The 25310-nt window shown below is 42.2% G+C and overlaps 1 protein-coding gene across 3 annotated transcripts in view; it reads right to left on the bottom strand.

Annotated features, from left to right (window-relative positions):
• Positions 1-5927: 5927 nt before the first annotated feature.
• SH2D4B (SH2 domain containing 4B) overlaps positions 5928-25310 on the bottom strand; it is a gene marked incomplete at both ends in the record, with an annotated part of 89827 nt that continues 70444 nt past the window's right edge. For 2 of the 3 annotated variants that reach the window (XM_080693880.1, XM_080693881.1), the window contains 2 exons: positions 5928-6152; positions 11894-12114. In XM_080693880.1, coding sequence (XP_080550006.1) covers positions 6060-6152; positions 11894-12114 — 314 coding nt within the window. The remainder of the gene's footprint in view (positions 6153-11893; positions 12115-25310) is intronic. The other variant, XM_080693882.1, reaches the window with a different exon arrangement.

Below are 25310 nucleotides of genomic sequence, written 5' to 3'. Positions count from 1 at the left end.
GCACAACAGTATGAATATAGTTAATGCCACTAAACTGTACACTTAAAACATGGTTTGAATGGTAAAAAAATTATGCTGTGTCCACTTTGCCACAGTTTTTTTTTTTTGGGGGGGGGGTACTGGGAGTGGAACCCAGAGGCTTTCTACCTCCGGGATATACTCCCAGACCTATTTTATATTTTATTTGGAAACAGGGTCTCACTAAGTTGCCGAGAGCCTCACTAACTAGCTAAGGCTGGCTTCGAACTCGTGTGATCCTCCTGTCTCAGCCTCCCAAGTGCAGGGATTACAAGCATGTGCCACCACACCTGGCCTTTTACCACAATTTTTTAAAAAGTCACGCTAAATCACAGTTGGGTGAGCTCATCACATGTCCTATCTAAAACATGGGCCTGTGCAATCTGGTTAAGAGTGTGACCTTAGACACTTAGCTCCTCCCCTGTGCTGTGGCTTGACTTAGTTTACCTGTTCTGTGAGTCATGGAAGAGGTTTGCAAGATGTGATTTCTGTTTCAATTCAAGTTACTCTATCTCAGACTAGCCGTCAGCAGAAATATTTTTTACTTTTGCCAGTCTCAGTTTTTGCTTGCTTGTTTGTTCTTCTTAGCAACTTAAAGTAGTCAATTTGGGATTCTAACTCAAAGCAGCAAGAATTCTCAGCCTCAGCATTTCTATCATAGAGGTCTCCTAGAGGTTACAGTAGGACTTTGAACTCTGCACAGTCTATTGTCTTGAATCCACAACAAATGCAATTCCACAACACCGACTCTCCAAGAACCTTACAATACTCAAATAAATATGGCATTGCCTGACCCGCAGGATCCCACACATCGAAGGGCCAAACATACAAATACACAGTGGTCTATAGGAGAGCATGATGAATTCTAAGAAGTAAAAGATCATGTGCCTATGTAAAATATACATAACTATGATGCTACCTGCTTACATTTGGTTAGAATCCATTGAACAAGAGTGTCCTTTTAGAATACTAAAGATGAGACACAACTCAACATTAAAATGAAATAAATTGGCCAGGCATAGTGGCATACACTTGTAATCCCTGCTCTTGGGAGACACAGACAGGAGGATCACTCAGGTTCAGAACCAGCCTCTGGCTGAAAAGACCCTGTTTCCAAATAAAAAATATAAAAAATATGTCTGGGAGTGTACCCTGGAGAAGAGTTCCATCCCCAGTACCACCAAAAAAAATGAGATAAATTTAAAATGTAAGGCAGGGTGTGGTAGCACACTCTTGTAATCCCAGTATTTGGGAGGCTAACACAAGAGGATCACAGGTTTGCAGCCACCTTCAGCTACTTAGTGCGGCCCTGTTTCAAAAATAAAGAATAAGAAAATAGGGCTGGGGGTGTGGCTTGGAGGTAGAATGCACCTGGGTTTAATCCCCAACAGTGCAAAAAAAATTAATACATATATTTAGGTTTCTCTGAGGTAGAAGCATCTCTTCTAAGTACTATGGTTTGAAAGTGCTCCTGAAGGCCATGATTAAAGGCTTGGTCCCCAGCCTGTAGTACTATTGGGAGGTGGTAGAAACTTTAAGAGGTGTGGTCTAGAGAAAGAAGCTTAGGTCACTGGGGCACAAACTTGAAGGGGATTATAAAACTCTGGTCCCTCCCTGCCTCTCTCTTTCTTCCTGGCTACCAAAAGTTGAACACTATTCTTCCACCATGCACTCCTACCATGATGCAGGGGGCTGCCACAGGCCCAAAGCAACAGGGCCAGGTAAAAATGAACTGTAACCTCTCAAACCATGGGTCAAAACAAACTTTTCATTTTTTAAATTAATTCTCTCAAGTATTGATCAACACACACTAAGGGTATATATAAATATATAAAAAGATCATGTGCCTACGTAAAATATACATAACTATGATGCTGCTACCTGCTTACATATATATATATATATATATATATATGCACATAGACTTACATATATATGTATATATACATGTATATATATATATATATATATATATATATATATATATTCTACCTCTGAAATATAATCCCAGACCTTTTTTACATTTTTTAGTTTTAAAATAGGGCCTTGCTAAGTTGCTGAGGCTGTACTTGAACCTTCAATTCTCCTGTTTCATTCTTCCAAGTACTGGAATTATAGGCAATGTCACCTGTGTACCAACTAAGGGTATAGTTAGATAAAGCAAAATAAGAAAACAAAATTATTCCTAACATTAACACCACAATTTAAATAATGAGCCAGCAACCTTTTTCTACTATAAAAGACCAGATACTGAGTATCTGGCCTTTTAGCCCTTATGGGTCATATGTACCCAAAGACAATATGTAAACAAATAAACATGGCTGTATTTCAATAAAATTTTATAGATGAACACTGGAATTTGAGTTTAATACAATTTTCACAGGTCACAAAATATTATTATTTTTAATATTTTCCAACTATTTTAAAAATACAAAATCAATTCTTTTCTCTCAGGTACAGAAACACAAGCAGCAGGCCACATTTGGCCCACAACTATCATTTGCTCACCTTAACAAGCTGGTTTCCAGCAGCCTCTTAGAAATACAGAACCTCAGACCACTGAAGGAGACTGCGTTTTTCACATTACTATCTATTTTGGTCATAAATTCCAATTTGAGAAGCACTGGTTTACGATCTATGCAGACCCAGAAGCTGGGCTGTGATGATCTCTATGCGGCACCTTCCCAAAGAAGAGGCCCTGGGAAGCTCCGGATCTCTCTGTGCCTCAGATTCCCCATGTGCAACATGAAGATGAAAGCATTGTCTCACTCAAGCATGATTGTGAGTGACACACACACACACACACACACACACACACGCACACGCACGCACGCACGCACGCACACACACGAGAGAGAGAGAGAGAGAGAGAGAGAGAGAGAGAGAGATTGAGACTGTATTTCTCATTATTATTGTGAAATCTTAAATTCTTTCTACAGCCACCCTCTGAAACAGGCAATGTTTACTCCATGTCACAGAAAAAACTATGGCCCAGAAAACAGAGAAACTCACCTAGGATCACAAGTTAGTGGTGAGGATAAGGGATGGTTCAAAGGGGCACAGGGGAGCAAACTGCCCCAGTCCAGGTCTTCAGGTTGATGGCTTCCTTTATAGATATGCTCTTTCCAGAGCATCTTTAAACCCTACTCCTCTTGCCAGGCATGGTGGCGCACGCTTGTAATCCCCGCGCTTGGGAGGCAGAGACAGGAGGATCGTGCAAGTTCAAAGCCAGCAGCGCGCGCTGGCTTAGGAGACCCTATTTCCAAATAAAAATGTAAAAAAAATAGGTCTGGGAGTGTAGCCCGGAGGTAGAAGTGCTTCCAGGAACCCCAGTACCACCAAATAAAATAAAAAATAAACCCTACTCCCCTAGATATCCCCATAGTACATGCTATGTATGTACTATGCACCCATATCTGCACCCCAAGTTTCCTTTCTCTCTTCTGAAATTTATTTTCCATTAAGTAACATCGTGCTTTCTACAACTTCTCTTTCTAGAGGCAGATTGTAAATTTTCCCTCTGCTGAGTCTTATAGCAGATGGACTATTTTTCATTATATTTATAGAGATCAGGGAAAAAAAAGAGGTAATTCCTTTATTTGAGAATCCTGACATTTATTAGCATAATAAAACTCTCCAGATGAAATTGCAGTTTTCCAGAGAGTAATTTCATTTGCAGGACAACTTACAAGGAATTTATTTTAGAGCCAGGTAAAAATCTAAAATATATGAGACATGCAGAAAGTGCAGGCCCCAAATAAAATGAAATAAATGTGTTAAGGATGGAAAACTCAGCTGTTGTCTCTCATATTAATTGGGAGGTGAAAGAAACAACAGCCCAGGACCCAGGCTCTCAGCTCATCTTGGGCAATTTTCAAAGTTGCTGCTGGAAGTTTTTTCCAACACAGTGAATGTCATTATATCATTTCCCAGACACATCACTGTTCATGGCCAGCAGTATCTTTCATGTGGACAGAGCTATGGTATTTGTCATTTTCTGATTTTGGGAAAAAAAAATATCTTCTTCCTGGTTATCCAGAGGTTTAATGAGGTCGAATGACTTCAGCAACTTCAATGGTATGTAGCGGAGCCAAAACAAAAACTTGCTTCTGTTGAGTCCTAATATAAAGAAGGCAATTTTAATAATTCTCAGCTACAGTTCTAAAGTACCCCAGAGTTCAGAAAGCAGAGACCCTACACCACTTCTTTTCATCCTTCCAGTGAGATAGGCAGATTGAAGGGAAGCTACAGAGCTGAGTTGCAAAACTAGCGTGATTAAACACATTTGTATGATGGGTATTTAGCATGGGTTACCCAAAAGGCAGAGCCTGTGGAGAAAGTTTCCATGCTCTGACTTCATACAGGAGAGCAACCCCAGAGAAATGGGAGCGATAGGTGTGAGGCAGAGAAGAATGAAGAACAAACAGAGTTCATCTTGCTGAGCTGGCTACCTCTTGATTCATTCTGACTTGTTGCTGAACCCTGCAAGACAGTCTTCTGAGAGACTACACAAAAAGCTGCCTCTCAGAATGGCCCCTAGAGGAGGAAGATGGGAGAAGAACTGATCCATCAGCCATGGTCTGCCATTGATTTGAGGCTCACTGCATGAGTACTGACTCCCTTCTCTGTTGTGGTGCACCTCTGTGGCAACAGGGACTGAGAAGCCCAGGGCACCAAATGTGGCAAAGCGCCATTGGCTTATGCTCAGATGAGGCCGATCAACACAGTGAGGAAAAGAAGAGTTCATGTGCAATTGGTTACCATGATGGTGGCTGGGGGTGGGGGAAACAAGTGGCCCAGCATTCCGGTGGAGAATAAGAGATGTTCAATACAGCTATCAAGCAAGGAAACCCAGTTCCCTGACATCCCGGAGTCCATACATTCTTTTTGCTCACTAAACACAATGCTGCAAGCATTATAATGCTGGGAAGTTCCAGGGGTGGGGATTTGAATCCAGGTCCTCTTAACTCTAGAGTCTGTGATCTTACTGTCATAATATGCTGTCTCCATGCCTATAGCCATAAGTGATTATGCACAAACAGACACCATCCCTGAGCTTGTTACATAGCACTAGCTAACTGATACACTACATAACATCTAAGCATCCTTTCTCAAGTTCCACTGTTACTGAGGAGTTACTGGGAAAGCCATCTTGTCAATAGGAAGAACACACTCAGACTGAGTGAACAGTAGAACAAAAGCTAAAGAACAGCAAAGACAAAGCTCATCATTTTCATTAATCTGTATATGCCGAGCAGCCTCTGAAGCAAAGGCCTTATCAGATGTTCACAATCCAGCCTTGGATTTATAATTCACCCAGGTCGTGGGCACATATGTGGGAATATGTGAACTTCATCATTGCAAAACAAGGTCAAGGTTTGACTCAAAAGCAGAAGAAGGTGGTCGAAGGAGAGGTGAGATACAAAAGACAGTGCAGAATCAGTCTCCTGCCCTGGAAGCTGGTGCTCAGAAGCCTGGGGTAATTCCAATGATAAGTTCACAAGAGTAATGAACATCAGAAGCCATGCAGCACTGGTGTCCTCCATGTGAGTCCTTTTCCTGTTATCTCCATGACTTTATGAAGTCTGAGATGTGGGAAATAACATACTAGAAACCACTGCTGATTAATGTTGGAAAACTTTCAGAAAAAGAGCCTTCATTGAACAAACTTTTATTGCATAGCTATTATATGTTAAATTCAGGGTTCGGCACTGGAAATATTTTGGATTATCAAAACATGACCCATGCATTCTAGGAGTTTACTTTAGGGCAGCTGTGAAAAACAGGCGTCATCTTCTGAGGTCATGACTAAACTTTCCATGAGCGTTGCAGCAGCTACTAGCAATTCTCATCCTGAGTGCTGGCAGGGGATCAGTAGCACAAGTGCCACACATCTCCTATCCCTTGAGATGTACTAATCTACTCCTTCCTCTGGGTAACAATGGACCTTTCAAAAAGCCATGGGAATTTGAGTTGGGGTGTTCTTAATCCAAGTTCAAAAAGAGATGTCCAAAGGAATCCAAATAATGAGAAAACAAAAATCATTCAAACAACAGGTGGTAATCTGGCGGGCTGTCCCTCTGACCACAGGGTTCCAGCAGCAACTCTCCCCCTGAAACCGTGATGATTTCCTCCTAAAAGAAGAAGAAAAAAAGAAATTTCACTTATAATCAAGAAACAATAAACATTCCCCAGATATAAACATTCACCAGACCTGATCGGCTCAAGACAGAAAGACTATGACCGCGTACTTGTCTCCCCCTGGCTCAAATTTTAGAAGCAAATGAGGAGAATATGCCTTTAAGAAACAATAAATCAAATGATAAAATTTTTCCCATTCTTCTGAGGATTCTCCATACTGTTTGCCAAAGTTGTTGCACTAATTTACAATCTCACCAACAATGTTTTAGAGTTCCCACTTCTCCACATCCTTGCCAGCATTTGTTGTTGTGTTTTGAATGATTGTCATTCTAGTTGGAGTTATGTGAAATCTCAGGGTAGTTTTGATTTGTATCTCTTTGATTGCCAATGATATTGAGCATTTTTCATGCATTTATTGGCCACTAGAATTTCTTCTTTCATGAAGTGTCTATTTAATTCACTTGCCCATTTTTTTTTTCTTAGTGCTGAGTTTCTTGAGTTCTCTGTATATTCTAGATACTAGTCCTCTCTCGGAGAAGTAAGTCGCAAAAGTCTCCCATTCTGGTGGCAGCAATCCCACTTCCGGGTATGTACCCAAAAGAAAGGAAACCAAACTACCAAACTAATGCATGTGTATCTATGTTCATAGCTGCACAATTTACCTTTGCCAAACTATGGAACCTGCCAAGATGTCCATCAACAGATGAATGGATTACAAAACTGTGGGATATGTACACAATGGAATTTTGCTCAGCCATAAATAAAAACACAATTACATCATTTACAGGAAATAGATGGAACTGGAGGACATTATGCTAAGTGAGATTAGTCAGTTACAAAAAAGAAGAAATTGGATGCTTTCCCTAATATGCGAAAGCTAGGGAGAAATGAGTAACAGGAGGAACTCTAGATAAAGAAGGAGATCCTATAGAAGAGCAAATAACTGAGGGGATGGGAGGGAGGAAGAGGGAAACTCTCTAAAGCACATGATGTACTTAAACAAACACATCAAAGTCAATCACTAAACCAAGCATGGGAAGGAGAAATGGGAAGAAAATGGGGTAGGATTGGGTAAGAGCTAATTGGGTGATGTATACATGTATGTCTACACAAGTCTTTTATCCCATTAAGATGTATGACTACAATGCACCAATAAAAAAAATTTTAATGTCAAATACAGTAAAAAAAAAAGAAACAACAAATCTTTAAAGTATTAGAAAATAAGAAAAACCATCGACAAAATAAAAATGTTAAAGAATTGTTGAAAATAGAGTCACAAGGATGAAATTTTCCTAGCAGGTGATGTGAGACAAGGACTAGAATGAGTTGTAGACAGGGTATTGAATTCCAAGTAGGTGTTTGCCTACAGAAAATCAGGACATGAGGGGAAGTACACAGCTCCTGGAGAGTCCCAGGAAACCAGAAAGTCCAGATGCTCCCATGTCCCAAAGATGAGCTCCTCCCTGTCAACTCCAGCCCTCCAGGAGATAGATAGGAAATAGAAATGTGTACATTTATGGATACATAGGAAATTTAAAGTTGGAAGATCGCAACAGATGGGCAAACATTGTATCTCATCATTTATAAATCTATAAATATTTAACGATGGCCATAACTATAAAAGAAAGAGGCCATGCTCAGTAGTAGAACTGATTCCCAAGAAAATATCAAGTTTATAAAACAAACAGAAGGAGCCTTGAAGAGATATATATTAACTTTCTCGGTAGAATAAAATAAATCATTCATGAAAAAAGAATAGCCTATTATTCAAAGGTGGACCCACAAATGAAGACCACGACCATTTAAATTAAAAACAAAAACTTCAGTAGGAGAACTGAAAAGCAGAAGAGACATAACTAAAGAGCCATTTAGATGCTGAAGAAACTGTCACATCAACAAAAAAGGGGAAAATGGACAAAGGGCATGGACAGATGATTCCCAGACAAAGAAATCCAAGTGGCCATTAAGGGTATGAAAAGATTCTCAGCATCACTGGCAATCAGAGAAATTCAAACTAAACAAGGGTGAGATACAGTGTCTGCTCAACTGACAGAAAAAAAATTAAATGACTGATAATCCCCAGCATTGGCAGCAGTCTGGGGAAACCTCCTCCTAGCGCTTTGGCAGGAACATAAACTGGCACTGTGTTTTTGGAGGGCATTCTGGCAGATCCTTTCTAATTAAAATGTGCATACTTTTCTTTCCAGCAATTCTAGTGTGAGGGATCCATCCTAGAAAAATACTGCACATGTATCCGTAGTGACACAGTGACAGAAGTATCCATGGCACTGTTCGTGATCATGAAAAACTGGATCTTGGATAAGAGGAGAATGGGTAATTAAACTAATATACACCCATACCATGGAATGCCATAGGGTGTCTGCAAAGATTGGAACATGTATTGACATGGAAAGATCTTGTAGTTGTATGTATTTTAGTAACAGCCTGCATGTCATGATAATTTTTAAGTGTCAGGTACATTTTTTCAACACTTTACACAATGATCTCTTATTTAAGCCCCAAAGTAAACCCAAAAGGTAAATGTTATTATTAAAGCCATTTTACTGAACAGAAAACCAAGGCACAAAAGTCTGAGTAGTTGCCCAAAAACACAGTAACAAAGTTGAAATTAATCTCAGCACCTACATCCCATGGTGAATTAACTGTGCTAAAAAAAAAAAAATCAGATTGCTGAACTATACGTGAAGAGTTATCCAATTTCTGTGAAAAATAAAACAATTGTGTATTTCCTTATCAACATAGGTGTTGGTGTTTCTGCCCAGGAAATACTTGGATAAGTTCATGGCAAACTGATGGTTCAAGGTGCAGGATAGAAACAAAGAATGGAAATGAATGAGGCTTTTGCTTTGCATGGCCCTCAATTTTTCTTAAAATGCAATCATGAATTAACTGTGCAATTAAAATTTTAATTTATAAAAGCTGGCCGCCGGATCTCCACATGGGCATAGATGATAGCTCTCTGTAGTGTTAGAAGTGAAACTGTCAGTCCCAAAAATTTAGATTTGGAAGAGAATAAAGACCTTCAAGGACATCTGGCCTGGCCTTCCTGGGCAAAGACCTGCCCTGTGAGATGGCATTTACCCTGTGCTTGGGATACTTCCAGGGACAAGGAGTTCATCACTGCTAGAGGAGCTTATCCTGGAGGGAAACAAACATTGTGATGTGGTTCAGGGGGAAAGGCATGTGCTTCAGCAGCAACAGCTTGAGGCTTAGCTCCCCACCACAGCTGCTCCCAGACCTGAGCACCAAGCCAAGTTTCTTAGCCTCCCTGGCTTCGGTTTCCTGGTCTGCCAACTGGGACAGCACATACACCTCACAGAGCTATGGTGAGGACTGGATGGGGGCTTGGAAGCGGAAACTAGGCTCAAGTTCAGCACAGCAAAGGTGCCAGTACCCACACATTCCCTCTGTCCTTTCCTCTGGTCATGAGAACACTCTTTCCAACACAAGTAGAAATCTGCCCTGATCCTGGTTAGTTCAGCTTGCCAGACAGTACTTTGTACTCAGTGTTCAGGTGTTTGTCGATGGGTAATTGATTATGTGCTTTTTTTTTTTTTTTGATACCAGGGATTGAACCCAGAGGCATTCAATCTCTGAGCCATATCCCCAGCCCTTTTTTTGTTGCTGCTGTTTTTTTTAGAAACAGGCTCCTGATAGATTTGAGAGTTTCACTAAGTTTCTAAGGCTGTCCTTAAACCTGTGACCCTCCTGTCTCAGCCTCCCAAGTACTGAGATTACAGGCATGTGCATCACACCCAGCATGGCTTCATTTACAAGGCCAAGATACAAGCTGTCTCACAAGCGCTGGGAACACCATGAATAAATGAAGAGAAAGCAACACGAACCCAACAGTCTCTTCCATCACAAAAGCCCCGTGAGACGCTCAAGTCACACTGAGATTGGTCTATGCCTGTGAAGCTTAGGCAGATGTTGGGGCCCTGAGGGGTCCCTCAGCCCTGCCCTCCTGAACACTGAACCCCACCTCTGCCCTTCTCCCAATTCTTACTGATACCAGTGCTGCAAAAACACAAAAGTTGCTTCTTGTGACATACATGTTTGGAAAATAACATCTTTCCCAACCTGGGGCCATGGCAGGAGGACAAGGATGAGAGCAATGCTGGGTCACAGGACCTTTCACTAGATAGTCCAGCGCGTGGATGTGCCTAGGATCTCATCTAAAGCTCAGAGGTCCAGCCAAGTATTATTTATACCCACTTGCCTGGAGTTAGGGTTTGGATATGTCCCCCAAAACCATGTGTTGAAGAGACATAGTTGCCATTGTAATGGTGTCAAGAAGTGAGACTTGGCTAAGTGTGGTGGAGCATGCTTACATTGGGGAGGCTGAGATAGGATAACAGGTTCAAGGCCAGCCTCAGCAACTTAGTGAGACCCTGTTTCAAAATAAAAAATAAGAGCTAGGTGTAGTGACGCATGTCTGTAACCCTAGTACCTGGGAGGCTGAGACATGAGGATCACAGGTTCAAGGTCAGCCTCAGCAAGTAATATGACTTTCATCAAACTAGTGAGATCCTGTTTCAAAATAAAAATTAATAATAATAAGTAGTGCAGGCTTATAATCCCAGTACTTGGGAGGCTGAGACAGGAGAATCTCAGGTTTGTGGCCAGCCTCAGCTACTAGTGAGATCTTGTTTCAAAATTTAAAAAAAAATAGAGTTGGAGGTAGAGCTTGGAGATAGAATCACCCTAAGTTCTGTCCCCAGTTCTGGAAAAAAAATATAATTGAAGGCATAGCTTGAAAGTAGAATGCATCTGGGTTCAATCCCCACTACCACACATACTACACACACACACACACACACACACACACACACACACACACACACGGATTGGAGGGGTAGTTTAGTGTTAAAACATCCCTGAATTCAATCTCCAGTATCACAAAATAATTTATAAAATAGTTGAGACCTGTAAAAGGACCTACCTTCATGAAAAAATTAGTGCAATTATATCAGGAATGGTTTCCTTATTGAGAAAAAAACCACACCAATGCATGTACGTTTTTATCACTCTGAACCCAATTATGATGTATAATTACAATTCACCAATAAAAACATTTTAATACCAAAAAGAAAAGAAACAAGTTCAGCCTTCCTTCCTCTCCTGCTCTCTCACCCTCTCTTCCCTTCTACCTTCTTGATGAACAAGAAGAGCCCAGTCCTGGATATCACTGCATCCCTAATGATGAGGAACAAGTTCTGTTCATTATAATTTACCCGATCTGTGATCATTAGTTATTGCAGCACAAAACAAACTAAGACACCTGGCTAGGACCTGGAGCTCAAGGGGGTTCCATGCAGTCTGCCCGAGGTCACACATGTGCCAAGTGCTGAGGAAGCTGCTAGAGGCCTGCTAGAAAGTCCTCAAGAGGGTCATTCCTGAGACTCAGATGTGTGCTTGGAGCCAGCATTGACCAGCTGGCCCCTAGGCATCCACAACAGGGAGCACTCAGGTACTGCAGGTGAGGAGAGGCCTGGGGAACAGGGCTGCAGGTGTGCATTGCAGTCATAGGGTGTGCTCTGGAGGGAACAATGGGCCTGAAGCCTGGCTGAGACACCCTCTGTCCTCTGTTCTGGTGTTCTTAGTCTGAGCCCCTGCAGCCTCACAGCTAGAGCCCACCACCCGGCACCTCCTCGGCTCTTCAGCCCAAGTTTCCCACACTTTCACATTTGACCAGCACCCCCAAGGGAGACACCTTGTGGAAATCAATGAGATCCGTGAGTGTTGCATGGCGATTGGGGTCCACTCCCAGGAAGCTGTAAAAATCCCCCGAGGCATCCACAAGAAAGTGCTTGAAGCCTTTCTGCAGGCGGTAGGAGAGGGTGTAGCCCCAGATTTTCTCACTGACTCTGATCAGAAATGCCCCCTCAGTCATGTTCTCCAGGAGATCTTCTGCATTTTCGCGGCTAATAATTCCTAAATGAGAGAGAGAGAGAGAGAGAGAGAGAGAGAGAGAGAGAGAGAGAGAGAGAGTGTAAGCAAGTGACCTTCTACTCCCTCCTCTGCTCATCCCCGCCCTTCGCCCTGTGGTCCACGTGCCCATTGTGCCATCTAGGGTGCTGGCAGGGAGCAGAGGGCCTGGGGCTGGCCAGCACGCCCCTCCTTTTCCACACTCAGCAGCTTGGCCCATGGCCACCAGCCATGAGTCCGGGGACAGAGTATCCACCACGAATGGAGTTGAGCACACTGTCCTGCAAATTAAGCCACGCTAATTTGGATTAATTGGGTAAGCAAGAAATCAGTAATGAACTGAGATTATAGCATCTATTGATTACAAATACTCGTCAGCACACACTGCTCAGTGGAGAGCCCCAGGGCCTTGCTTTAATGACTGCGGCTGAGTGATGGAGGACAACTGCCACCCTGGCCTCTCTAGCCTTGCAAATGAGGCCCTAAAAACAGCATTTTCCCCTAAGGTTTGAATAATAATAATAATAATAATAATAACAATAATAATAATAATAAACCCTTCTCCTAATACCTGTGCACACGAGCCACACAGATTCTTAAATGGGACACGCAAGGAAGCTTCACCAGACACTCTTGGGTGCTATGAGCCTGTGCAAATGGTGTCAGCAGCATTTGGAAGTCCTGGTGTTGAAGTTGTTTATATAGGAGTGGCAACACCTGAATATGCTGTTAGGGGACCCTCTCATCTGGGTAATGCATGAGTGCGTGTGTTTAGTGTGTCAGATTCTGGAGGGTAGGGAAGAAGGAAGGGGATGCAGAGGAGATTCCCTCTGCACCTCAGCCCTTCCCTGCCTGTGGGGTCACCTGCCAAGCCCTCAACTTTCCCAGTGTTCTTTGGCAACTTTACTTTTGTGTGTGTACAAAAGACACTGACATTTTGTGTGTATGCAAAGGACATGACTCCCTTGACATTTAAATAATCATGACCCAGCCAGGTGCAGTGGCACATGTCTGTAATTCCAGTACTTGGAGGCTAAGACAGGAGGATGCCAGCTTCAAGACCAGCACGCAATAACTTAGCAAGATCGGGCTTAAAAAACAAAAAATAGGGCTGGGAGTGCAGCTCAGTAGAATATCCCTGTGTTCAATCCCCAGTACCACAAAATATAAAAATAAAAAATAGCCATACCCCAGCTACTTCAAAGGTACATTATACCTTTCCAGTCAACTGTAGTTCAACCTCATGATACAAAAGAAACAATGATAATAATGGATAAGTAGAGGGTTTTAAAAAGATTGAACCATAACACTGGATAACACCTTAGTAGAGAGTAAAATGATTTGCGTTTAAAGCTTCTGATTTTTAAGCTGGGTGTGGCATTTTTTGCCTGTAATCTCAATTCTTGAGACAGGAGGCTCTCAGGTTCACCACCAGCCTCAGAAGCTTAGTGAGTCCCTTTGCAATTTAGTGAGACCCTATTTCAAAATAAAAAAATAAGTAGGGCTAAAGGTGTATCTCAGAGGTAGAATGCCCCAGGTTCACTCCCCAGTACCAAAAAAGAATTCTGATTTTTAAGGTAAATATACATATATATAAATGTATATATAGTATATATGTATATACATATAGAATATATGTGTGTACATATGCACACAAATATAAATATATACACATACTCTATCATTTACATATGCACACACATCATATATGCACACCCAGCTTTATGATTTGTTAGGTGTGCATGTTAAATTACCTAAATTAACCACTAAGAGTTCCTAATAGCGTATAACCTCCAAATAATAGAGGTAGAAAAGTGGAATGAGAAAAATAGTTTTAATGAAGCATAAAAAAGCAAACAGCTGAATAACGAAGACACTATGATTCTGTATCTGTTAGGTTGAGAACCTCACAAAACTAAACACTGTAGTGCTTGGAGATTCATTCACAAGCAACAAATAAAACAAGGCAGAAACAGACAGCAGAACGTTCCGCTCAGGACCCCGCGTGGTGGCGGGGAGGGTGCAGGGCGGCGCTCGGGGCCCCAGAGTTGCTGCTGCTTCTGCTCCTTAAGCTGTCAGTATGCCCATCCCGGATATATTGTTATACATTGCAAATATCCAATATTTCATGTTAAAATACTTAATATATTTCCAGGCATGGTGGCGCACACCTGTAATCCCAGCATTTGAGAGGCTGGAGCAAGAGGATTGCAGTTCTTGGAGAGCCTCAGCTACAACTCAGTGAGATCCTGTTTCAAAATAAAGAATAAAAACTAGGGCTGGGAGTGTTGCTCAGAGGTAGAAACCCCCCTGGGTTCCATACTCAGTACTGAATATATATATATATATATATATATATATATATATATATATATATAGTCATTGTTCTGCAGCATCCCATGAGTAAATGCCCACCCATCACTGATATGGTACTCATTCAAAACTGGTCAACATCTTTTGAAGGATGTTCAGGTTGCCACCTAGAGCAAAAGAGGCACAAAAGAGTTTTCAGCCCCTATGCTGGCTACCTTGAGCATGGCTCTCAGCCTTGGCTGACACCCAAGAGAATGAATGTGGTTTAATTCATTAGGGGTCCACCGAACACTGGTATTCTTTACAATCATTTAAGTGACTCTAATATGTAAGCAGGTCTGAGAGTCACAGAGCTAGAATGATTCCAGGAAGCAAGCTGCCCTGTCTGTAAGCAACACACACACACATAAACATACACATGTGTATGCACATGCGCGCGCATGTGCTCGCGCGCACGCGCACACACACACACACACACACACACACACACACACAAGTTTTTTGGAATTAGAAATACTTTCCTGGCCTCTTTCTCATTAGAAAAAATTAAGAAACTAATTTCTCATAAAAATTAGCTACAGAAAAGCATCAAGGTCAAATCACAACATTCTCATGAGAGAAAAAGAAGAAAAGAAGGATCAGAATAAATTTCCTATAAATGATCCAGGTACAATATACACTGAGCCTTCCTAAACCTGCAGACTATGCATCTGTGGATTCAACCAGTGGTGGTACATAGAAAATATTGGGGGGAAACTGCATTTGTACTAACCCATGCACAGACTTTTTCTTGTCATTATTCCCTAAAGAACACAATAAAACAACTATTTAAATAGCATTTATGTTGTATTAGATATTAAAGTAATCTAGAGGCGATGTAAAGTATGCAGGAGGATTGTGAGGGCTATATGCAAATACTAGATTAGTTTATATAAAGGACTTGAGCATAAAATGATTTTGGTATCACTGGGGTCCTGGAACCAATTTCAGTGGATATCAAGAGTTCTTGCACATACAGAACCCTTTCAACAAATAATCTTAACCTCATCAGAATGACTACTTACTGGGGAGGAAAGAAAATGTAGGTGGGAAATGAAGATAAAGGGGAGTAAGTAAATAAATATAGGACGAAAGGACAATTCCCTTTCTTATATATTTATATATAATTATATATTAATATATATTAAAGAAAGGGCTGTTCCCTTTCTTATATATTTATATATAATTATATATTAATATATATTAAAGAAAGGCTATTCCCTTTCTTATATATTTATATATAATTATATATTAATATATATTAAAGAAAGGGCTATTCCCTTTCTTATATATTTATATGTAATTATATATTAATATATATTAAAGAAAGGGCTATTCTCTTTCTTCCTATAATAATTTATATGGGGTGGTTAATGAATAAGTTAAGAGGTAGAGCATGATTCTCAGAAGCCACCAAGAAAAGAGGTGAGATATCCCCAGAACTGGGCTTTGGGGGAATGGCCTCACCAATAGCTAGTTGATGAAAGCTGTTGAAATTCAAATTCCCCAAGAGTGAAGACACGGCCAAGTTTATGTTTGGGGGATGAGCAGTACAGGGAAGGGACCCCCCAGAACCCAGCTGTGCTACAGATCAGACGATTAGTCATCCCATTAGTTATGGGCCATCAGCAGTGGTGCGTGTAATAAACACAAAGACCTACTGAACAAGGCCTTTCTCTGGCTCCCTCCCAAGACCAAGAGCTCCTCTGGTGTCCAGGTACCATTTGGGAAAGACAAGTAATATTGGAGAGCAGGGAGAGGCAGGACTTTGTGTTTAAAATGTTCGAATATTTGCTAGAAAACAGAGGAGTTAAACTGAAAGATAGTCTTCAACCAGAGGAGACAGAACTATTGTTTTTAATCAAGAGTTTGACAGCCACTCGGTTGCTTTTACTTCTTGAAAATTATTATTTTCTAACTGATACCTAAAATTGTACACATTTATGATTTGCCACATGATGTTTTGATACAGAATTATCTTTGATTGGAAAATTATATGGCTTTTTTTAAGCATTCACAGGAAATAGGAGTGCAGAGTAAGAGGAGATCACTTGTTAAAAAAAAAAAGCAAATGAGAAGCTCTATCTGTTACACATCCTTTGAGTGAAAATTACAACTCTGAAGGAGATGCATATACAAATATATAGACCAGGCTTCTCCACCTGGTCACTAGTGCCATTTCAGATCATAATAGTTTCTGTTATGGGACTTCCCTGTGCATTGTTGGGTGTTTATCAGCATCTCTCTTCTCTACCTACCAAAGCCAAAAGTGCCTCCCATTTGTGACCACCAAAAATAACTCCAGATATTACCAAGTGTCCCCTAGAGGCACAGTCACCCCATTGAAAAGAGACATAGACCAGGACATAGACCAGACATAGACCAAACAGAGACATAGACGATAGAGACATAGACCAGGACATAGACCAGACATAGACCAAACAGAGACATAGACGATAGAGACATAGACCAGGACATAGACCAGACATAGACCAAACAGAGACATAGATGATAGAGACATAGACCACGACATAGACCAGACATAGACCAAACAGAGACATAGACGATAGAGGCATAGACCAGACATAGAGACATAGACCAGGAATCTCTAAAACATATCAGTAACTGAACAAAACTTTTGAAAAACAATAATGTTGTAATGTACAATATAATTTATGCAAAATGGCTTATGCAATGGTTTAGATTAAAATGATCATAGCTTTACAAATAAATGATTTATGAGAGCAAAGATTTGGGGGTTTTCCCACTATATGCTCAGGTCTATAAGAGTGTCTGAAACCTGGGCCCTCAATAAAGAGCATGGAAGAGATGCCTAAATAATTAAATGTTTAATCCCACAATTAAAATTTATGAAATACTATCATTATGCCAACTCATATACTAAAAGGTTTATGAACACTAGTCCACTCAGTCCTCATAATACTCCCTTGAAGTAGGTACTTTTGGTCTCCTTATTTAATTTAATTTAATCATTTTATTTTATCAGTGCTGGGGATTGAGACAAGGGGCACTCTACCACTAAGCTACTCCCCCAGCTCTTTTATATTTTTCTCACTAAGTTTCTGAAGCTGGCCTCAATCCTGCTATCCTCCTGCCTCAGCCTCCCAAGTGGCTGGGATTATAGGTATGCACTACCACACCTGGCTCTCTCCATTTTATAGAGTGGAACACTAAGCTAAGAGAGACTAGTTACCTACCATGGTCTCAGAGCTAGTAAGTAGCAGAGCAGGGATGGAGAGGCAGCATTCTTTTTAATGTCAAGGTCTAATCAAGGTCTGTATTCCTAAGACCATCGGAATGTCTTAGGAATTAAGACCATAAGCAGTCTGCTCTTCCTAGGCACAGCCTAGTGCCCAGGGCCTTCCATGCAGGAGTTCCTGAAGGATCATGAGGGTGAGATGTGAATTTGCATCATTAGCTCTAGCCCCAGGCTTCCTGTGCTCATGGCAGATACCATAAGGACTTAGCTCGGCAGCCTGCAGAGGCCTCTCAGCCAGCTGCTATTCTGGATGAGTAAGATCAGTGCTTCTGCACTGACCAATTGTAAGACTGACCACAGTTGAAGAAGCAAGCCCAAGAGATCTGGTTTTGTTGTTGCTATACCCAAGGGCCCTGATGTAGAGGTGAGAATTAGTTGCAAACATATGCAAACAGAAATTATGCCCAAAATTGAGGAAAGGGGTCTTTCCAGTTTAGGTAGACTTTTGGTGTGTGTGTTGGTACTGGGATTCCTGAAAGCCCTTCTACCTCCGGGCTACACTCCCAGACTTATTTTATATTTTTTATTTATTTGGAAACAGGGTCTCTTAAGCCAGCGAGGCTGACTACGAACTTGCGCCATCCTCCTGTCTCTGCCTCCCAAGCGCGGGGATTACAAGCGTGCGCCATCATGCCCGGCAAGGTAGACTCTTTAACATGGGCTATGAGATTAATATGGTCTCCCTGTATAGCCAAGAAATACTGGCTCCAGGACTACCACGACTGCCCCTTCTGCCATGGACACCAAAATCCAAAGATGCTTACGTCCATTATAGGAAATGGTACATTATTACACATAGCCTATAAAAATCCTCCACGTACAATAATTTAAATCATCTCTAGATTGTTTTACCTAATATGATGTAAATGCTATGTAAATAGCAGTTGTACTGAACTGTTTAGGAAATAATGACAAGGGAAAAAAAGTCTGCACATGCTCTATATAGATGCACCCATCCTAGGTCTATCAAATTGCATTTTCAATCCTCAGTTGATTGACACTGTGGATGAAGAACTCACAGACCCAGAGGCCGACTATAAACTATCCTGTTGAAAACAGACACTAAAGCCAGACAAACAATCCCAAAGTTTGGGATTGTGTTTCTGCCACTGACGGCCTGATCTTGAACAAGCACATCTCTCTTTGATGGTAAAATGGACTCCATAAGCATCACCCAAAGTCACTGGCCATGGTAAGGAAACTGCCATGACCACAGTGGCAGCTGCTGCCAGGTAAGATACAAACCCAGCTGGCCTCGGTCACACAGTGCAAAGATCAGTGGCAGAGCTACAATCAGCAAACCGAGGTAAACAGCTACTACACATATCTGTGCCCTTGATGGAAACTAAGCGGGGTGCTCCTGAGCCTGCCTGCTGGTCAGTGCCCAAGGCTGTCCCACTACTACAGCGCCTCCTGGTGGAACTCTGCAGAACAGGACAGGGTGGAGATCAGGTCAGCTGGCTCCTTTCCATGGCTACTTGCTGCTGCAGGTTTAGATGAGAATGCAGAAGGAAAAACCCAGAGTGTTTTCCATCCTCTAACTCCCAGCACTCTGCCACTCCAGGCAGGCATTTGCAGTCAGCACTCCCCACGGGGTGGCCAGCAGCACCCAGCTCCCCTCTGCCACGGCCCCTGATCACAGATCCCAGTGTGTGCCTCCTGGTACCTCCCCTAATCATCTCCCTGGATCCCACAAAGACACATCCAAATGCCATCTCCAACTTCATGCCACTATCAAAATATTTATTCCTTTGGCACTAATAGGCAGCAGCCCCAGGAAAGGCGAGACACTTTATTCTTTCAAAAGCCTCTGTACTCTAATGGACCCATAAATCGGCATGTTAGCAAATTCTCAAAGCAGACCTGGGCTTCGGTGCCCAGCCCCTCCTCCACCTCCATTCCGTCCCCTGAAATCATTAGCTTGGAATTGAACCCAAGTAACCAAATGAGCTCTTTTTATTTCTGTTAGTTCTTGGCCCTGAAAAAGAAAGAAATGCAGGCAGACCAGCCACGACATTTTCCTTTTTATGGGTCTCAATTTATCTGACGTGCATATTTCTTAAAGTTCTCGCTGCGGCTTCGCCTCACTGGCTGACAACTCCTCCATTACCCCTTAGCTATTTCTCATTCATTTTTTGTGACTTTTCTTTCTTATTGTCACACTTTCCAGACAATATCATTAAGGAGGCTGGAATTATTAAGCTCTTCATTCTCAACAGTTTTTCAAAGCATCCTAAAGCCACAGCGATTGTAATGAACAAGTTCCAATGCCTTCATTTTTTATAATTCAAATGAAATTTAACCATGGCTAACTGCTGAGACTAGGATTTCATCAGACAAGCTTCTTGGTTGCAGAAATATTTATTTCCAAAAAGCAACATTCATGTCCACAACTGTCTGCTCCAAGCTGACATACAAGGTTCTAATCACTAAAGTCACATGTACCGGTCAGCCTTTTATTACTATAACAAATACCCAGGATAATCAACTTATGAAAGCAAAAAATTTATGGTGGTACATGGTTTTAGAGATTCTAGTCCATGAACAGGCAGACCCAATACTTTTAAGTTTTAATGGCAGGAAAAGCATGGTAGAGCAAAACTGTGAGCAGGAAGCAAAAGAGAAGAAGAGACTGAGGTCCCACAGTCCCCTTCAAGGACATACCCCAATAATCTAAAGACCTCTCACTAGGCTCCACCTCTTAAAGGTTCCATGACCTCCCAAAAGCATCACCCCCAGGACCAAGCCTCTGGGAAACATGGGCCATTAGGGAACATTCCAGATCCAAACTACAGCACAACTGTTCATGACAGAGGAAGGCACTGCTCAGCAAAATGATTTCTAAAACTCGCTACGCAAGGATCCTATGGCATATGTACCTCAATTGGATGTATGCATTCATAGTACGATTATTTGATGAATGTCAGTCCCATGACTACACAGGCTGCTTCTCCAGAGCAGAAACCAGATTATTTTTCTCTCTAGTGGACATAGATTGGTCTGGCCTGCTCTATACTCTTCACCTTCTTTGTAAAAGGGAACTATGATCTTTTTGTTGCTCTCTGACTATGCGTTTCCAGTAGGGTGGACTCTGCCTATTGGAATGGTCATGTGACTCAGACCTAGCCAATCAGCTCATCCTCCTGGCCACAGTGGTTGGCTCAGGAGTGTGCACGGAACAAATCAGGCCCAACAAAGCAGACAAGTGGGACCATATTGGGGCTGTTGTGGGAAAAGTGCAGCCTCATGTCTGCTGGATTTGAATCCTGGAGAATGCAGGCATGCAACCTTGGGATGATGGCTCAGGAATGAAAACAACATGGAGAGCCACAGAGCTGAGAGATAGAGAGAGGCCAGTGGCTAGAAAGCTTAAGCCCCCTGGCTCACACAAAGCCTGAAGCTGGATCTATCTGTAGGTTTTTCAGTCATCTGAGTTAAAAAAAAAGACTCTTTTTGGTGATACTGGTTTACATTTTATGTGTTACTTGCAAGTGATCATTTAGTTCCACTAGAGAAGAAAAATGATTAGCATTGTCCATTATCTTATGTCCTATAGCTTAGCACAGAGCTTAGCATACAGCAAGAACTTAACAATTAATTCATTATTTAAATAGCTCAGCTTAGGGAGACTTTCCCCTAGTATCACTGACTAGGTAACTCAACAACCCAAAACATTGACAAACAGTTGTCTGTTTTACTCTCCCTTTTTCATAATAACTTTGCAGACTGAATAGTGATAGAGATGGAAACTTTAGGAAATTCTTTGAGATGGTGGTGCTGATCTCAGGAGAAGCAGCTGTTTGTCCCACCCAAGAACAAAGTGTGACAGGTAAAACAGTTGGCCCCACAGCCCAATGAAAGCTAAATGTGTCCTAAAAAATAGCCATCTCTCTATCCTCAAGGAAATGGCCCCGACTGCAAAGAAGCTGATCCCCGAGCCCTGGGCACCCTGGGTGGTCACTGAACTTTCAGAGTCTATATTTCCCCGTCTGTGAGATGGCAACAAGGCTGCGTTGTCTCACAAATAAAAGCTTGGGTTCTAAAACCAGACTTCCTGAGTCTGAATAAGCCTCACCCTCTCACCAACAGTGTGACCTTCACGCCTTTGTGTCTTGGCTTCTTCTTCTGTTACATGAGCCAATGCTCATGTGTGTCACAAGGAGGAAAGAAACTGACACATATTAAATGATCACAAGAGTGCCTGGATAAGCTGGGTGCAGTGGTGCACACCTGTAACCCCCGTACTAGGGAGACTGACACAGGAGGATCACAGGTTCAAGAACAGCCTCAGCAACTTAGACCCTGCTTCAAAATAAAAAATAAAAAGGACTGGGGATGTAGCTCAGAGGTAGAATGTCCCTAGGTTGAATCCTCAGCACCAAAATACAATACAATACAATAAAAAGATCTACCACAGCCCACAGATATGGGTTTAGACACACCTGAGGACAGGTATGGTCAGAGGCCCCTTTCCAGGAGAGCCACTGATCTGCATGGTGCCTTTGTGCACCTACAGGTGTACACAGACTCACACAGCATGAAGGGCTAGAAGCAGAGCAGAATCTGGAATTGTTGACAGCTAAAAGAAAAGAGTCAAAATCTCAAAAACACCATTAAAATCTATGCTTCCCTAAAGCAAAAATAATTTCATTCTTCTTTGTAATCCTTTTTTGAGACTACCTAGTCCATGCACGCATAATTTCATTCTTCTTTGTAATCCCTTTTTGAGACTGAACAATTTTCTTTTTATGTCTTAATTGGAATATCTTTAGCAAAAACTTAAGAAGGACTTGGGGGTATTGTTCAGTGGGAGAATGCTTGTCTGGCATGTGCAAGGCCCCAGGTTCAAACCCCAGCACAGCACCGTAAAAAAAAAAAAAAAAAAAAAAAAAACTCAAGAAAAAAGTGGGTCAACTGACCTACTTTTCTCTCCTTCAGAAAGTTTTGCATTTGATATAAGTTGGTGGAAATTTTCCATTCCAAATTCTGCTCAAGGAAAATTAGCAATCTAACTTGGCATACCAACCAGTCTTCCAAATGGCTGATGTGTTATATCTAATATCATTTTTATAATATGTCAAGATGGGTATCATATTCATAATGAATAAAAATTGGACTCACATTTTGGGAGGGGCTAAAAAAGTGCTGTCTTCCTTTTGTGCAGTCACTTGATGTCACTTTGTCCTTTATTTCTGAGTGACAACATTAATTTAGAGTTAATCTCATGCCCTAAAGGTATGAAGCCCCCATTATCTATGGCCAACTCCTAATATTCCAAAGGCCACCATGTTTATTTATTCCAATTGGGAGCATTTGTTGGATGTCAGATATGTTCTAAACATATTAATATTAATGCATTTAATCTTCATAATAGCACCAGGTATTATTTCCCCCGCCCTGGTGTCTTAAGAAATTCCTTGCCTAACATGGATTTTAGTACCTATATTCACATGCCCAAGTTCCCCAAAACCCTTCCCTGGCTACCACCTTTGGACAGAGTGATTCCAAAGCCTTGCCATGTTTTTTCTCCTCTCACAGATTTTGGAAACCAAAGAGAGGGGGTCTGGGCCAGCTCACTCTCTCCATATTGGCCCAAGAAACTCGAGCTTTTATAAGTCATCTCAGAGAGCAGCCAGGCCATTCCCAGATATTCCTTGAGCTGGGACAGGAGGCCAGTGCCAGTTCTGCTTTGCAAAATTATAGAACAATGAAAGGTGAGGGTTAGGCTGGGCCTAAGAAATTCACAGCAGGGGATTATAAATCCAAAGAGGATATTTTTATGTTCTAATCTTCATCCCTGGATTCCAGTATATTCAAGGAGGAGGTGGCCGAAATGGAGGAGGTGGAAATCAGAAGCCCAAACTCTGATTCTTGTCACAGTTCCTATGCTTACTGCTGGGCTGAGAGAGGTCATTTTCCCAATCCTGCAGGCCTCAGTGTGGTCATCTGTCACTCAGTGTGGTCACCTGTCAGTACCACTCAAGGAGCAACTCCAGAGCCATAAATGTAATGTTTGTGTACATTTACACTGTACATTTATGTTGCCAGACAAACATGGGGGACAAGATGGCAGCATTGTTGGAAGAATGGTCAATGGTCAGCACTGGTCAGTTAGTCCAATCCCTTCCTCTCTGTGTTCTCATGGAGATAGTGAATCCCAGTGCAACACAGGTAGAGGGGCCAAGCCTAAACTATTCCACTTGGCTTCTGCCACCAAGGGCCCAATCTTGTCTACCTCATTGAGGGCTGCCTCCTGCAGAACAGCTGGTGAGTCTCCTTCTTGTCCACAGGGCTCCTGGGGAGGCCACTGAGAAAGGAATTACCGTTGCTTGAAACTAAGCTCCTGGGCCAAGAATACCAGCAGCAAGATAGAGAAGACGAAGCCCAACAGTCAAAGGACAAAGCACATCCTCAGTCCTTAGCCCACGGGCTCTCAGACGCCTGCTGTGGCCAGCTCTGCACCCCAGCCAACCTCCCCAGTGCTCCTGACACAGAGAGCCCACTGGAAGCTTAGCAGCAGCAGGGCCAGTAGTGAGCAATGTCAGCAGAGCTCGCCTTCAGAAACACACTGCACGGCAGGCACCATTCGCTTCTCATCCAGGGAATTTTCAATCCAGCAAGTTGGCCCAAGAGTCAGTAATATTTTCAGAATCCCTCTCCCCCTGCTCCAGCTCAGTCTTTTTAAAAGTCCCCTTTTCTCAAGACAGAGCTCCAGAGATTGAGAGGTGGTCACTCCATTCCTCTACCTATTCCACCCAACAGCTTCTCTTTCCCTAAACAAACATGCTCCAAGTAATCCTAGAAAATAACTACTGTCCTTCTACTTTCTTTTTTTCCTCCAAACACATTTGGATGTGGTGGGGTGCGATCCAAAGGAAAATACAGACAAGGGGTCTGAGGTTGTGGGGACCATTCAAGAACCTAGCAGCTCTGGGAGGGACCCTCAGCATTCCTCTCTAAATGCACTGCGCAGTCTCAGCACACAAATGTTCCCACTCCACTTTGGAACTCTTACTCTGCACAGGAAAGCCCCCACGGCTGGGCTCCCTGCGGGCTGCACTGCCCGTGTGCATGGGGAGCGCCTCCTCTCCAGGGAGGCCCCACTATTTTGTGCTTGTCCGAAGAGGTGAATAGCACCTCACCCAAGTACAGCTGTCCACAGTCAAGCCCAGGTGACACAATGTGGAGGCCACGCTCAGCATCTGAGAAAAAGCCCAAAGAATAATTTACCGATGCCAACTGCACCAACCACCACAGAGCCCCATTCATGCCCAGCCCTAAGGGCAACCAACAGTGTAGGTCGTTGCCAGACATTAACCATGGGCCATATTGCAACTCTTTTCTAAAAGTTTCTCAGGATGAGAAATGGACTCTGAATGAGCTAGGGTTAAGGCAGAGGACATTCTTAATCATTTTAGAATCATGTTGAACTCCAAAAATAGATTTTTCCCAAAGCCAAGCTTGTATGCACTGGCATTTCTCAGGAATAATTTTATATAATTGGAAATCTGTCTTGTAACCCCTGGAACATACAATGAGCAAAGGAGAAGAAAAGAACCGTCTTTTCATC

Source organism: Muscardinus avellanarius (assembly GCF_963383645.1).
Source record: "Muscardinus avellanarius genome assembly, chromosome: 4".
Taxonomy (NCBI): Eukaryota; Metazoa; Chordata; class Mammalia; order Rodentia; family Gliridae; genus Muscardinus; species Muscardinus avellanarius.
Note: the sequence above shows the minus strand (reverse complement) of the source record. Positions and strands in the feature narration are given on the sequence as shown.